This window comes from Carcharhinus amblyrhynchos, chromosome 6 (assembly GCF_965287045.1).
Source record: "Carcharhinus amblyrhynchos chromosome 6, sCarAmb.v2.hapA, whole genome shotgun sequence".
NCBI lineage: Eukaryota > Metazoa > Chordata > Chondrichthyes > Carcharhiniformes > Carcharhinidae > Carcharhinus > Carcharhinus amblyrhynchos.
Window position 1 is genome coordinate 64,801,989 of NC_137329.1, and position 12,681 is coordinate 64,814,669.

A 12,681-nucleotide genomic window follows, 5' to 3' on the forward strand; every position below is an offset into this window, starting at 1 on the left:
AAAACAAACACTCCAAGCCTAAAATGAATACTCATTCTGTGCTCACACTATTAATTTACAAAACTTCTTCGACAAATCAGCACCTTGCAAAACAGATCTAAGTTCTAAACATGCCCCTTACAAGAAACATGGCATACATGTATTATCACAATACTTTGCTTCTGTCACCACAAAGGAATACATGAATAATGTATTGGACGTTTTGTGAAACGTAAATTTTAGCTAGGAGCTGAAGAAAATCAGTCTTAGTAGAAAAATGTTTTGGGGAAATTAATGGGATTGAAGGTGGTTAAGTCTCCAACATCTGAGAATCTTCATCCCAGAGTACGTGAGGAAGTGGTCCTGGAAATAGTAGATCCATTGGTGGTCATTTTCCAAAATTCTTTGGACACTGAAATGGTTTCTAAATATTGGAGGGTAGCTAATGTTAGCCAGTTATTCAAAAAAGGAGATAGAGAGAGAAAACAGGGAACTATAAACCAATGTGTCTAATGCCGGTAGTAGGGAAGTTGCCACAGTCCATGATCAAGAATTTCGTAACTCAGCATTTGGAAAGCAGTGGCATAATCAGACTAAATCAACATGGATTTATGAAAAGGAAATCGTGTTTGACAAATCATTTGGAATTCTTTGAAGATAACTAGTTGACTAAGGTGAATAAGTGGATGAGGTCTATTTAGACTTTCAGAAGGCTTTCAACAAGGTCTCACATAGCAGATTACTATGTAAAGTTAACATGGGATTGCATGTAGTGTCTTGAGATGATTAGAAATCTGGTTATCAGACAGAAAGCAAAGTGTAGGAATAAATGGATCCTTTACCGATTGACAGCTGTGATTAGTGGCGTACGACAGGGATCTGTGGTAGGACCCCAACTGTTCACATTATATATTAATGATCTGGACTACAGAACCATATGTATTATCTCCAAATTTTCAGATGATACAACATTGGGTGGAAGGGTGGTTTGTGAGGAGGATGCAGAGATGCTGCAGTATGATTTTGACAGACAAAGTGAGTGGGCATTTTTATGGCAGATGCAGTACAATGTGGATATATATGAGAATATCCACTTCAGTAGCACAAATAGGAAAGCAGATTATTATTTGAATGAGTGTAAATTGAGAGAGGTGGATACTCAGCGAGATCTTGGTATCCTCATGCATCAGTCATTGTAAGTACGTGTATAATTACAGCAGGCAGTAAAGGTAAATGGCATGTTGGCCTTCATAGCAAAAGTATTTGAGTAGAGGAATAACAATGTTTTACTGCAATTGTATAGGGCATTGGTGAGGCCACACCTGGAATATTGTGTGCTGTTTTGGTGTCCTTTTCTGAGGAAGGATATTCTTGTTATAGAGGGGGTACAGTGAAGATTTACTAGGCTGATTCCTGGGATGGTGGACTGACATATGAGGAGAAACTAAGTCAATTAGGATTATATTCATTGGAGGTTAGAAGAGTAAGAGGGAATCTCTTAGAAGCCTACAAAATTCTAACACGATTAGACAGGGTAGATTTGGAAGGAATGACCCCAATGGTGTGGGAGTTCAGAACTAGGGATTGTAATTTGAGGATAAGGGGTAACCCCTTTAGGGCTGAGTGAGGAGAAATTTCTTCACCCAGAGAGTGGTGAATCTATGGAATTCACTACCATAGAAAGTAGTTGAGGCCAAAACATCATGCGATGTCAAGAAAGAATTTGATATAGCTCTTGGGGCTAAAGGCATTAAGGGATATGGAGGATCAGGATATTGAATTTGATAATCAGCCATGATGATAATGAATGGCAGAGCACGCTGAAAGCTACTTTTGCTTCTATATTCTGTGCATGCATCTATATGTGAATCATGGGTTATGGGGAAAAGGTAAAGTGGAGTTGAGGATTATGTAAGATCAGTCTTTTTTTATTCATCCATGGGACATAAGCATCATTGGCTGGCCAGCATTTATTGCCCATCCCTTTTTGTCCGAGGGCTGTAGAGAGTCAACCACATTGCTGTAGCTCTGGAGTCGCATGGAGGCCACACCAGGTAAAGACAGCATATTTCCTTCCCTTAAGGACATCAGTGAACTAGATGGGTTTTTCCAGCAATCAATAATCGTTTCATGGGCATCAGTAGATTCTTAATTCCAGATATTTTGTTTTGAATTCAAATTCCACCATCTGCCGTCGTGGGATTTGAACTCTGGTCCCCAGAATATTAGATGAGTTTCTGGATTAATAGTCTAGCGATAATACCACTACGCCATCACCTCCCCATGATGAGCATGATCATGGTCATAGACCCAGTGGGCCGAATGGCCTACTTTTGTTCTTAAGGTCTGGAATCATTCCCTCGAATAGCCCTCTGCCTATGACCGCTCCCTCGAATAGCCCTCTGCCTATGACCGCTCCCTCGAATAGCCCTCTGCCTATGACCGCTCCCTCGAATAGCCCTCTGCCTATGACCGCTCCCTCGAATAGCCCTCTGCCTATGACCGCTCCCTCGAATAGCCCTCTGCCTATGACCGCTCCCTCGAATAGCCCTCTGCCTATGACCGCTCCCTCGAATAGCCCTCTGCCTATGACCGCTCCCTCGAATAGCCCTCTGCCTATGACCGCTCCCTCGAATAGCCCTCTGCCTATGACCGCTCCCTCGAATAGCCCTCTGCCTATGACCGCTCCCTCGAATAGCCCTCTGCCTATGACCGCTCCCTCGAATAGCCCTCTGCCTATGACCGCTCCCTCGAATAGCCCACTGCCTATGACCGCTCCCTCGAATAGCCCACTGCCTATGACCGCTCCCTCGAATAGCCCTCTGCCTATGACCGCTCCCTCGAATAGCCCTCTGCCTATGACCGCTCCCTCGGGTATGTCCCAGACTGCGATTAGTTTGTTGAAAGTCGTCTCCCTCTGTCTGTGACAGGACTCTTGAATTAACTTCCGGCGGTGATTAGCCACCTTTTGTTGCATCTAATAGGTCCTTCGTGACAGGTTCCTTTAAAGATTGAAAGCACCTCCCTCCTATTCTGTGATGGCCTGTCAAAGGGACCCTGTCTATTGGTCTGCCTGTTTCAGGTTTTCTCGTTAAGATAGTTATGGCTAAAAATTAAAATTCTAAATTGGGGCAAGCCAATTTTGATGGTATCAGGTAGGATCTTTCAAAAGTTAAATGGGGGAGTCTGTGGGAAGACAAAGGGATGTCTGGTAAGTGGCACACTTTCAAAAGTGTGTTAACCAGCGGTCAGGGTAAACACATTCCTCTCAGTGAAGGGCAAGGCTGGCAGTAGTAGGGAACCCTGGATGACTCGGGATATTGAGGCCCTTGTCAAGAATAAAAAAGAGGCACGTGATATCCATAGGCAGCTGGGATCAAGTGGATCCCTTGAAGAGTAGAGAGGGTGTAGAAGTAGAGTTAAGAGAGAAATCAGGATGATCAAAAGGGGACATGAGATTGCTTTGGCAGGTAAGGCAAAGGAGAACCCAAAGAGTTTCTACAAATGCATAAAGGGCAAAAGAGTAACTAGGGAGAGGGTAGGGCCTCTTAAGGATCAACAAGGTCATCCACAAGAGATGGTGAGATCATAAACATTTCTTATCAGTATTTACTGTTGAGAAAAGCATGGATGTTAGGGAACTTGGGGAAATAAATAGTGATGTCTTGAGGAGTGTACATATTACAGAGAAGGAGGTGTTGGAAGTCTTAAAGCGCATCAAGGTAGACAAATCCTCTGGACCTGTGTTCCAGGCCATTGTGGGAGGCTAGGATGGAAATTGCGGGTCTCCTAGACGAGATATTTGAATTATCGATAGTCACGGGTGAGGTGCCTGAAGATTGAAGAGTGGTAAATGTTGTACCTTTGTTTAAAAAGGGTTACAGCGAAAAGCCTGGGAACTACAGGCCAGTGAGCCTCACATCTGTGATGGGTAAATTGTTGGAAGGTATTTTGAGAAACAGGATCGACAGGAATTTAGAAATGCAAATACTGATTAGGAACAGTTAACATGGCTTTGTGAGTGGAAAATCATGTCTCACGAATTTGATTGAGTTTTTTGAAAGGGTAACCAAGAAGGTAAATGAGGGCAATGTTGTCTCCATGGACTTTAGCAAGGTAGGTTATTGCATAAGGTTAAAAATCATGGGATCCAGGGTGACGTATCTAAATGGATACAAAATTGGCTTCTTGACAGAAAACAGGGACTGGTTGTAGAGAGTTGTTTTTCAAACTGGAGGCCTGTGGCCAGCGGTATGCCTCAGAGATCAGTGCTGGGTCCACTGTTATTTGTCATTTATATTTGTCATGATTTGGATGAGAATATAGGAGGCATGGTTAGTAAGTTCGCAGATGACACTAAGATCGGAGGCATAGTGGACAGTGAAGAAAGTTATCTCCGATTGCAGTGGGATCTTCATCAGTTGGGCCAGTGGGCTGACAAATGGCAGGTGGAGTTTAATGTAGACAAGTGCAAGGTGATGCATTTTGGTAGATTGAATCAGGGCAGTACTTACTCAGTTAATGGTATGGCGTTGGGGAGAGTTGCAGAACAAAGAGATCTAGGGGTACATGTTCATAACTCCTTGAAAGTGGAGTCACAGGTGGACAGAATGGTGAAGAAGGCATTCAGCATGCTTGGTTTCATCGGTCAGAACATTGAATACAGGAGTTGGAATTTCTTGTTGAACTTGTAGAAGACACTGATAAGGCCACACTTGGAATACTGTGTGCAATTCTGGTCACCCTATTATAGAAAGGATATTATTAAACTAGAAAGAGTACAGGAGAGATTTACTAGGATGCTACAGGGACTTGATATTTTGGGTTATAAGAAGAGGCTGGATAGACTGGGACTTTGTAGGAGGCTGAGGGGTGATCTTATGGAGCTCTATGAAATCATGAGGGGCATAGATCAGCTAGATAGTCAATATCTTTTTCTAGAGGTAGGGGAGTCTAAATCTAGAGGGCATAGGTTTAAGGTGAGAGGGGAGAGATACAGAAGTGCCCAGAGGGTGGTGATTGTCTGGAAATAGCTACCAGAGATAGTATTAGAGGCGGATGCAATTTTGTCTTTTAAAAAGCATTTAGATAATTACAAGGGTACGATGGGTATAGAGGGATATGGACCAAATGTGGGCAATTGGGATTAGCTTAGGGGTTTTTAAAAAAAAAGGGTGGCATGGACAAGTTGGGCCGATGGGCCTGTTTCCAACCTCTATGACTCTATTTAAAAAAAAAAGTTTTATTGACACACCTCTCCCCCATCACAGTAAGAGTTCAAGCTTGTGGTTTTGTTCAGCTCAAACACAAGGATCTGAATATTTCCCACAGTGCTAGAAGGAAAAGTGTTGAAAAACTTTTCCTCATCCCTATGTGCTATGGATTGAATGACTGTGAACATTTGTTCGTTTGCTCTTTGCCCGAATGTTATTGTCCCTCTGACAGGAAATACAGATGTGGTGGCTGCACGTGAGCTATTGGCTGCTGTCTGGAGTGACCTTGTTACATGACCTGAACTTCCTCCGTGTAAATAAGAACTGCTGCTCAAATCTTCCCTACCTGATTGGTAGAAAGTGACATAAAGATAGGGTGAATGAATGTACAGGCAAATTGCAGTGAAATATCCAACAGATCACAGACTTTGGAGCCATTAACCAACAGGAAAGACAGTGTGAGCAGTGTATTAGAAATTGGTGAGAGAGTGAAGTTTATTTTCCGAATTCCTGGATCAAGGCAACTGTTAACTTCAGGAGGGCTCAAGGGCAGAAGAAAAGGTTAGATTTTAACTTGTTGAATTTATGATTTTCTGTGATTTGAATTTTTTGATAACCTAATGAGAAAATAAAATCCTGAAAGCTGTTTCTGTTTGATTGGGGTTGGTTCTTAAATTGGGCAGTGCATCCCACTGGGGAGGGGTGCAACTGAACGAGGCAGTACTGGTCACAAAACCAAAAAAATCAGAGCTGTTTTGTGTACTGAAACTTGTCCATGTAAATTCACACTGCGGCAGAAGATGTATCAGCTTGATATTAGGGAGAGAGAGAGATTGGGGGTAAGGAACTTACCTGGTGTTGCTAAACGCCTGACATGATGTTTTTCGAAGATTCTAAATCCATCTGAGGTTAACAGTTTCTGGATTTTATTAAGCACTGATCATGTATTCTGTGGTTAACAGATTCTGTGGCACATTGGAGAGTTCACCATATTGTCCTTGTACACGCATTCAGATTAGCTGTCCCATCTATAAGTTGTAACTTGCCTCTGTCCCTTTCTCCTTCACCTGATGGTTCTCAATGCCTGGTACAAAGAAACTGTCAAATCTAAATAAATGGCTGGATCATGCCCACAGCAGAGCAAAATGTGTACATATTTAATGACTCTTGGGATCAGTGTGTCCTGCTCCCATTTCATTTTGTTCCTTTTTCTGAACAAAACTACAGAACTAAATTAATGCAAATGGTTTAATCATTTGAGACCATGTTATGCCAGGGAGATTAGATGCAGTTATTCTGAATATTCAATTTAGGTTCCTTTTTCACAACCCCTTCAGGTGCCACTTCCTCCTGTGGGGAAATGGTGTACTTCACACACTGTCTACTTGTGTGGCTATCTTAAAAGCAAAATACTGCAGATGCTGGAATCCGAATCTGAAACAGAAACAGAAAATGCTGGAAAATTTCAGCAGGTCTGACAGCATCTGGCAAAGGGTCATTTAGACTCAAAACATTGGCTCTATTCCCTCTCCACAGATGATGTCAGACCAGCTGAGATTTTCCAGATTTTCTGTGTTTGTGTGGCTAACTTGTTTATTCTCAGGGTCTAAGCAATATTGACATGGCTACAAGTTTAGACTCTTAGAATTTCTGCAGTGCAGAAGGAGGCCAATCGGCCCACCAAGTCTGTACTGTCTCTTTGACAAAGCACCTTACCCACGCACCACCACATCCCCAATTCCCTATCACTATAATTACTTTGCTAACCCCTCCCAACCTGTACATCTTTGGACACTAAGGGGCAATTTAGCATTTCCAATCCACCTAACTTGCACATCTTTGGACTGTAGGAGAAAACTGGACCATCCAGAGAAAACTCACACAGACACAGGGAGAATGTACAAGCTCCACGTGGACAGTCATCCAAGGCCAGAATTAGAACAGAGTTGAGGAGGAACTTCTTCACTCAAAGGGTAGTGAATCTCTGGAATTATCTGCCCATTGAAGTGGTGGAGGCTACCTCGTTGAATATGTTTAAGTCACGGGTAGATAGACAAGGGAATTAAGGGTTATGGGGAGCAGGTGGGTAAGTGGAACTGATCCACTTCAGATCAGCCATGATCTTATTGAATGGCGGGGCAGGCTGAAAGGGCTAGATGGCCTACTCCTGCTCCAATTTCTTGTGTTCTTATGTTCTTAACCCAGGTCCTGGAGCTGAGACAGCAGTGCTAACCACTGTGCTGCCCATATTTCTATTCCTTGTTACTCTGATGGGTAGTGAATGGTTGCCTTGAACGGTTGCAGTCATTGTGGTAATGACATTCCCATTGGAGAGTCCCAGGATATTGGACTATTCAAAGGGTTGGAATAACTGTCCAGGCAAGATGGTGTGTGACTTGGACAGGAACTTAATTAAGGTTTCTGCAAAATTGCTGCTTTTGTTTATCTCAGGGGTAGAGGGTACAAGAGAGAGTCAAAGTGTCTCTGGTTGCTTCTTGCATTGTCTCCTGTATATGGTACATGCTGCAGGCACAGTGTACTGGTGAAGGAGAAGCTGTTGATTTGAGTACGAACAAACTGCTCTGTTAAAGCTTCCTGAGGATGCACACATTCTGGTAAATGGTGAGCATTCCCTCATGCTCTGAATATTACCCTTGGATGTGGAGGGCTTTGAGGGGTCAAGTGGTGAACTATTTGTTGGAGAGTGTCTGATCTTTCTCTTATTCTAGTAATGTCTAGTTCAGCTTCTGGTCAACTGGCAGTGATGGTTTTGAGCAAGATGTTACTGTTGAATGCCAGTAGAGTTTTCTGGGCTTTTCTGTTGTTTTTACGGCTCAAGATTTGTACATCTTAGTCTGAGTCTAAGATGTAACTGAGAGTAGGGGGTCTGAGGGCAGATTCCTGGGCAACATTGATTCTCCATCAACCCCAATGTTACCATGCGCAGAATAACCTACTTACTCAATCAAGCCTCAAATGAAGAAATTACCAACATGATTTCACTTTATACGAACCTGTGCAAATAAATTACCAGGTAAATTATATTGAAATATAAAGGGAAATTTTACTTTAAATAGCTGATGCTATAAAGATATGTCTTGCACTTCAAAATGCACCTGAATTGTCCGCCTCGGGCATGTAGCACAATGGGTACTTCCAAATTTCTCTCACTTGACATCCGGTATGTGGGATCTTTCATTTTCCCACTCAATCAATTTGGCACTGGAGTCCCATTCACTTGAAGCCGTATCCTTTCCTAGATTTCCAGAACTTGTCATTATCAAACCACGTTGAACAGTGATAGAACGGCTCTGGTAGAACTGAAGCCCTATTTTCTGTATTACGTACACAGGCTTTCTGTCCTATTTAACTGTAATGCCTGCGCATGCTCACACCTGGTGAGGTGACAATATCTTTCCCTCAATGTCATCAACTTCAGAAATTGTAGAGGAGAACATGCACCTGTCTACATCATGATGTGGGTATGCCGGCGTTGGACTGGCGTAAACACAGTAAAAAGTCTGACAACACCAGGTTTTAGTCCAACCGATTTATTTGATAATAGACTCACAAGCTTTCGGGGTTAGCCCCTTCGTCAGGTGAATGGAGAGTCAGAACTTTTCAGCTTTTGAATGGATCTATCTTGCATTAATTTGATCTTTCTCTACATCCTAGCTATGACTATAACACTACATTCTGCACTAATTTCCTTCTCTATGAACGGTATGCTGTGTATGTATAGCACATAAGAAGCAATACTTTTCATTGTATGCCAGTACATGTGACAATAACAAATCAAACCTCCTTGTAAATGTACCTTCTCTGCTCTCTGTTCTGTTGCAGCTGTTCTTTGTATCTGGCCACATGACTTTCATATCATAACTCCCTGTTCTTACTGTTTCCAGGTCAAAAGTCACCAAGTTACAAGTTTTAATGAGTCAAGGAAAATAAATTGGTCTGTTTACAATTGATGCAAACTCTTAAAGGTCCTTTTCAAATATTTTAAAAAATAATTATAGATTCCACAGACATTTTAAAGAAATTACAAATGCTCCTGACTCCTGGGTCAAAGGTTGTCACAGTCAAGCACTATCAGTCAGATTGGAAGGAGGCACTTGGGGTCAGACATGGGGCTAATATTCTAAACACCTTGAAAGGCTGTCAGACACCTGGGTGTTCAGGGAGTGAGCCTACTGCTATAGGACACTGCCAACTTAGAATAAATCGCTGATCTGTTTAACTCTGATTAAAACAGTCAGATGCTTGTGTTAAAGTGATAGTGTGAGAGCAAGTATAAAGAGAGGAGGGAGTGCAGTGCTTTTCATAAACGTGGTGGCGATGATGGTGAGTTATACATGTTATGTGAATGGATTGCTGTTAATGGATTTTGCATAGTTGTCCTGTCCATAAGCAGATTTCATAACCATCCATAAGCCTCAGTAGCAGTTTCTCACCAGGTTCAGTGAATACATTTGGAGACTGAGCAAAGAGAGACGTGCTGTTTCAGCTCATTGTGCTTTGAGGTGACATTCCATTGCTTTTGTGGCGTTGCTGTTCTAGTTTCCATGTTGTAATGAATAACACCTAGGAATTTGATACAAGAAATGGCAGTACCCTGTGTTCTGCTGTGTTTCTGTATCCCCCTCTCATTGTCAGTGTAACTGGAGCAGGGACAGGTTCACATTACTCCTACCCATCTCTTCTTTGTCTTCTCTTTCCTCCCTGGCAGCTCAGTCTCTTCTGTGTCCTGCTCACTATCCCCTAACTGTCAATTCGTCCCTCCCCGTTCCTACTTGTACCAAGCACCAGTGTGTGCGTGTATACCTGAGGAGTGCCGGCTGATTGCTATTTATTGATTGACAATGGATCAGAGTTCATGGATTGTGCATCGAGTCTGTTAATACTGTGTTTCTCTTTAGGCCAGATTTAATCACCGGAGATGGCAGAAGCCCACCAGGCTGTGGCATTTCAGTTCACAGTCACCCCAGATGGAATCGATTTGCACTTAAGCCATGAAGCCCTGAAACAAGTCTACCTGAGCGGCCTGCGTTCATGGAAGAAGAGAATCCGCCGGTACAGGGTGAGCTCCGGGGTACTCAGTATTCATAAGGGTTGCCTAAGATGAGTCAGGTCCATTTGATACCTTGTGAGCTTCCAGTCACTGTGACCCAGATCAGAGTTGTTGTTTACTGCCACTAGCCTGCTCCCCTACGGATGCAAAAACCTTCATTAAAATATTCTGTGGCCCACAATGCATAGTCATTTAATCTTTCCTCCTCCAGCCTTCACATAACCTCCAGTTTCAGAACTAGCACCTGAAGCTGTGACTGGATGACTTTGGGTGAGATGTTTCCCAGTGAAACAAGCAAGACAGAATAGAACCAAGCATGGGGAATGTTTTGGGAAGGGAATTGGGACTGACACGAGCTAATGATTCCGGTCTCTGCAAGATCAGTTTGAAGATTCAGATAGAGAACAAAACCTCCAGGGTGGTATTGTCAGGATAATGTCTCAAATGGATCTGGAATAGCGTGTTGTGAGTGGGTTGCCATGACGAGCTGCCGTGAGGGTGTGAGTATTATGACATTGATGTCATGTTTGACTCAATTAGCAAAACTCTCAGCTTGGAATTCAAAGATTTCAGGTCAAGTCCCTTAGTGAAACTGAAGCTTATAGGCAGGGCTAAAGATCCTAGGCAATAGTGAGGGAACATTGCATTGTCAGAGGGTCAGTACTGAGGGAGAGTTGCACTGTTTGAGGGTCATTACTGAGAGAGTGCTGCACTGTCAGAGGGTGAGTACTGGAGGAACACTGCACTATCTGAGGTGTCAGTTTTCAGATCTCTATTCTGCCATTAAAGGTGGACAGAACAGAATCACTGTTTTTGTGTAGAGCTGGTGGGAATGGTAGGGTTTCTATTTTGTGTCCCTGTCAACACACACCAATAAAATTGATTATTTGTTTACTGATTTTATTGTAAACAAATTGCAGTACACAGTGACTAAGCACCTGATTTTACCATTTTTATTCTAAGTGCTCAATCTGGGTGCGATTCAGATGTAACTTGGAAATCAGCTCTCAGGCACCCCCATAAGCACTCAGCCTGAAAAAAAAGGGTCTGATTTATGCTGTGGGCGGGGCTTAGCATGCCCAAAATGATTGGAGCTCTGAATTGTGGCATGCGCAGTTAGAAAACAATTTAAAAAAGCGTACCCATGTCAAATCGTTCCTGGGCTGCAAAAAGCAGAGAACGTGGCTTGGGTGCGAAAAGCAGGAGCGATGGCCCCCACAGACATCACTGTCCCCCTTATCCACCCACCCCTCCCCACTACCCAGACCAATTGTGACTCCCTGCCCCACCCCAACCGATTGCCCACAGAATGGCAGCGCCCGAAACAGAATTTATTCAGCATATCCATTTCGGCGCGATTCGAGATTGGCGAATGTGGTGGTATAGGGGGAAATGCTGATAAAGTAGGGTGGGCAGTTCATTAATTCAATTGAAATGCATGCTAATGCATTTAAATCACCATTGCACCCGATTCAGGTGCAAATCGAATTGCAGCTATTCCTGAGCCTTGGGTAAAATGGCCACCTGCGCGGACATGGGCGCAGATCGCGTTAATGGTCTCGCACCCAACTTTACCATGTTTTCATGCCCAAAAATGGGCATGACGCAATGGTAAAATCAGGCCCTAAGTATCAGAAGTACTTCCAAAAGAGAAAACGCTGGAAAATCTCAGCAGGTCTGACAGCAGCTGGAAGGAGAAAAGAGCTGACATTTCAAGTCCAGATGACCCTTTGTCAAAGCTAAAAGGTGTAGAAAGTGGGAGATATTTATACTGCAGGGTGAGGGAATGAAAGATGAGTCATAGCCATAGAAATCAAAGGTAAAGACTGCCAATAGCTGTTCACGGAGAAAATAACGGCCAAACGGCAGAGAAGCTGTAAGGTGACAGATAAAAATGTTGGGGGGTAAGGAGAGAGGAGGAAGGAAGATGGGACAGAGGTAGAGTGTAGAAAAGGGGAAGCAAGGGGAGAAAAGGGGAGGGGGATGAAATAGGGGGAAAAATGAAGAAAGACTATAAAGAAATAAAAGGTAGAGAACAATAAAAAAATAAATAAAATAGAATGAAAATGAAGGGGGCCAAAGTAGGGTAGAGCAAATCATCTAAAGTTTTTGAATTCGATGTTGAGACTAGAAGGCTATAAAGTGCTTAGACAGAAGATGAGATGTTGTTCCTCCAGTTTGTATTGAGTTTCACTGGAACATTACAGCAAGCTAAGGACAGATATATGGGCATTGGAGCAGGATTGTGTGTTAAAATGGCAAGCAATCGGAAGGTCAAGGTCCTGCTTGCGCACAGACCGAAGGCGCTTAGCAAAGCGATCACCCACTCTACACTTGAACTCTCCAATATATAAGAGACCACATGGGAGCAGCGAATGCAATAGACCAAATTGAAAAAGGTGCAAGTGAAATGCTGCT

At 43.1% G+C, this 12,681-nt stretch overlaps 1 protein-coding gene across 4 annotated transcripts in view; it reads left to right on the forward strand.

Annotated features, from left to right (window-relative positions):
- The window catches only part of LOC145343965 (carnitine O-palmitoyltransferase 1, liver isoform-like), a 77,854-nt gene that overhangs the window by 16,788 nt on the left and 48,385 nt on the right, over positions 1 to 12,681 (forward strand). For all 4 annotated transcript variants that reach the window (XM_080190546.1, XM_080190543.1, XM_080190547.1 and 1 more), the window contains one exon: positions 10,112 to 10,272. In XM_080190546.1, coding sequence (XP_080046672.1) covers positions 10,132 to 10,272 — 141 coding nt within the window. In that variant the 5' untranslated portion in view covers positions 10,112 to 10,131. The remainder of the gene's footprint in view (positions 1 to 10,111; positions 10,273 to 12,681) is intronic.